The 3,883-nt window shown below is 41.3% G+C and overlaps 1 protein-coding gene across 3 annotated transcripts in view; it reads right to left on the bottom strand.

Moving 5' to 3' along the window:
• Positions 1-1,768, bottom strand: part of LOC106515463 (cell surface glycoprotein MUC18) — a 36,704-nt gene extending 34,936 nt beyond the window's left edge. For all 3 annotated transcript variants that reach the window (XM_014005287.1, XM_014005286.1, XM_014005285.1), the window contains exon 1: positions 1,635-1,768. In XM_014005287.1, coding sequence (XP_013860741.1) covers positions 1,635-1,698 — 64 coding nt within the window. In that variant the 5' untranslated portion in view covers positions 1,699-1,768. The remainder of the gene's footprint in view (positions 1-1,634) is intronic.
• Positions 1,769-3,883: the final 2,115 nt, after the last annotated feature.

Consider the following 3,883-nt stretch of genomic DNA (forward strand, 5'->3'; position numbering starts at 1 on the left):
CAGGAAAGGAAAGGTGAAGAAATAAAGAAAGTCAGGAGGTCAGAAGAGGAGGGAAGTCAGGCTCAGAAAGAGGAAGGGCTGGAAAACTTATTAGTCATTAGGGTTGGGCAATATTGGCAAAAAAATTAATCACGATTAATGTGTTTTATTTAGCCGATAACGATTAATTTGAARATTAATCCCCCAGAGTCCCTGGACACCCTTGTATCCTAGTCACATGACCAATTTATAGGGAGAAAATTGGCTYTTCGTAAAAATATGTTCCAAATTGTGTCAAAATTACAGACTTCAGGCTACACATCAAACTTTAAATTGTGTTGATAGATAAACAAATTACAGAACTTTTTTTTAAACGTTCATCGTGTTTGAAGGGGAGAGGAGCACCAATCAGTCAGTCTGCCTGGTGGCATTAATCGTATTAATCGTCAAGTGCCAAAAATTAATCGATTCATGKTTTTCTGACGATTAATTGCACACGATACGATTATGCCCAACCCTATTAGTCATCCACTTTTAGACATACAACAATGAAAATTAGCGTAGAAGTAGCCAAAACCAATCTTTACTGAATTCTAAAAGTTAATGAAAAATTCCAAGGGGTTACCACACCTGACTTTAAAAGGCTGTAATTAAGCTATGCTCAGATGAAATTTGTTGTGGAGTAGCCAATAACTGATCACACGCAGATGCTACTCCCAAACTAATCTAACCATTAATGCTAATGTTGATTTTAYAGAGGGATATATCTCAGCCATTGTTGAACACTTGACAGTAGAAAATATATAGTACAATAATACCAGAGAACAATCTTTAACAAATTCTAAATGCAAATGCAAAATCCAAGATCTGCACCCACTTGTTAGTTATTTGGGTGTGGACAGTAACGTACCAAGGGTGGCACTTGCCACCTCACCACCTCTGCCCCTGATTTAGACGTCTCACCACAGTCTCAGATATGTGTTTTGATGGAGCAGCATAGTAGAGCAGTTCTGTGCTGCTCTGTCCGGGCAGCACCGGACCACTTGATCAGAGCTGGGACAGTGACAGAAAGCAGACAGAGAGGCTGCCCCATTCCCCCCTGCACCTCTCTGTGGGTGGGTGTCGCTGGCTAAAAATACCTGCAGCAAACTGTTCAACACAACAGAACTTCAGATAGAACTGAGTCAAGCATGTCTCATGACAGAAACATTCAAAGTCTCTTTTTTTTTTCTTCTTCTTCCATGTTTATGCACTTTAGGGTTTCAGGTCCTTCATGCATGAACTGCAGATTGTTAAAAGTGCCTGCAAACGTTAAAAACAGGTGAGAAACAAAAATTATCTGCTAAATATAGAAGCAACTAAGCTCAACAAGATAGTGAACTGAGGAATAATTGAATGTAAATAAAACCATAAAGGGCAGTGCCACGTTTAGCAACCTAACAAAGTTACTGCAGCTTCTTTAAATGTCCTCAGTGAGTTCAGAGGCTGGATAAACAATCCACTCCCACTGTTTTCTGAAATGCAATTAGTCCTGACTTGATTACAGGTCATGCCTCATCTTTGCTCTGTTTTAGAAACTTTGCAAAGCAAAGCCCTGATCCTATCTAAAGCTGCCCAGAGCCTCCCTAATCCCCCTATCCCAGGCTGGGACTCACCTCCCCAGGTGTGAAGGAGGACCAGCAGTCCTGCCAGCAGAGAGGCGGTGTCGTGTGCAGCCATGGTTGGTGATGCGGTGCAGAAGATGTCCAAGCTGAGATGTGTTTTAGTCCGAGTCTGCTACTGATTGAACGCGCGCGCGCTCCGAGAGAGAGAGAGAGAGAGAGAGAGAGAGAGAGAGAGAGAGAGAGAGAGCGAGCGTAGGAGCAGCGCGAGGAGGCAGATGATGCAGAGGGAGGAGGCTGAAACAGACGGACAATGTTCCGCCGCTGCAAAAAATAAACCCTCCAGCTGCGAGTGGATGCAGGGAATTCAGCTTTTGAAACTCGTGTCAGCGTCAGACTTCCTGTAAAAACWCATACGGTTCTACCATTTCTCATTTCTGTGCATTAAACTCTTTAAATTATCCGCTTTGAGCTGCAGTGATGTGGGTGAGTTGGGTATTTCTTGCAGTGGAAACTAGGGGAGGAACTTTTAGCCTTCAGGAGRGTGGCAGAGATCTGGATAGAAACGCATCATGCCTCAAAGATGAAGGCACATTCTCTGTTGTTGCTGAGGCTTTTCTGTAGTAAAAAATGTTATAGATTCTTACTCATTAGGAAACCATCAAGCTGCTGCTGCTGCTGCTGCTGCTGGGGTTTCATTTCCTAACGGATGGGTGGGACAACAGACCTGTCCTCTGTGCTACGACCATATCAAATGTTTTTAAATGATGAATAATTGTTAATTGGTTACATCAGGGTTGATGATTACCGGGTAGTGGTGGATGTGATGCTCATGATGTAAATCACCAATTTACTGCTAATCAAAAAGATGAAAACAACTTGGCATCGTTTTACAAGAAGCAGTTAGTGTGGGCGATAAGGCACTCAGAAATAAAATAATTTAAAAAAAACGTCTGTTTTTTCACTATGAACAAGTTGAACTTGTGATGTGTGAAAATCCCCAAATACCCACTCATCACCACTTGGATAAGTTTTATAAAATTAGGCTCATTAAATCCACAGAATTACATCCATCACATATTCAAGTCTGCTTTGAAAACACATCTCTTTAGATTAGCATAACCATCTTAACTTAATTTGAAAACAATTCTATGTAACTCATGCCTGCTTGTCTCTAACTGTATTTTCACACATTCGTCTCTGATGTGTCTAATGCTGTGTAGTGTCCTTGGGTGTCCTGAAAGGCGCTTTTCTGTTGTTGTTGTTGTTGTCGTCGCCGACCAAAATTTCCTCCTGGAAAAAGGTTACCGAAGCTGGACGACATGCCAAATTAGAGCCGTCCACCGAAATTTCCTCCTGGAAAAAGGTTGTAGCGCAAACGTGGAGAATTACCTCCTGTGTGAAATCTGAACACTAAATTTTTACTCCTACCCCCAGATACTTAGGAAGGAGACAAACTCTTGCCTCTTGTTATCTCCACACTTCCTGCATTCCCTAAACCARTGGTTCCCAAACTTTTTGTCTTCTGACCCACAAAATATCCATGGCAAAAACTTGTGACCACAAATATTACTGGTCTGAGTACATGAACTCCGTTATTAACCCTAAAAACACAGGCATTTTGACAATATAAACAGCTTGTACACAAATATAAATACTTATTTATACTTTTCGTGTTTTTTAATAATTATAGGGAAAATATTACATCAGCAATTATTTTATTACCCTTTAAAGTGATTTCTGGAGATTATCCAAGGTGCTTCATGACCCATAGTCGGGTCCCAAGCCCAACTATGGGAAGTGCAGTGGTTCCCAAACTTTTTACCCTTTGACCCACAAAATAACAGTAGCAGAGACCTGTGCCCCCAACTATTTTTGGATGGTAAACATTTGTTTCAGGTCAACAAAACAAGGGCATAGTAACAATATTTTTATACTACATTTATCCATTTTAAATACACTAACCTCACTCATTTATAACAAGTAAGGCAAAAATGTAATTAATTCAGAAAATCTTTTCAGGACCCCACCTTGATGTTTCGGGACCCCACTTTGGGTCCCGACCCCAACTTTGGGAAACACTGMCCTAAACAAAACCAGAGACTGTGATTTCTCTTTGATTAAATTCTTACACCTATCCTTTGAACTTCCACCGATGACCGTCTTATCTACGGGGACATAAGGAAGTCACGCTGTGATGTCCACTCRGGACACCAACAGACCAGACTTGGTGTCTGCGATTGCAACCAGCTTTTCAGCTGTGACAGGACAGTGAGTCGCTGACAACGAAATGCATAAAAACT

This window comes from Austrofundulus limnaeus, unplaced genomic scaffold (genome assembly GCF_001266775.1).
Source record: "Austrofundulus limnaeus strain Quisiro unplaced genomic scaffold, Austrofundulus_limnaeus-1.0 Scaffold29, whole genome shotgun sequence".
NCBI lineage: Eukaryota > Metazoa > Chordata > Actinopteri > Cyprinodontiformes > Rivulidae > Austrofundulus > Austrofundulus limnaeus.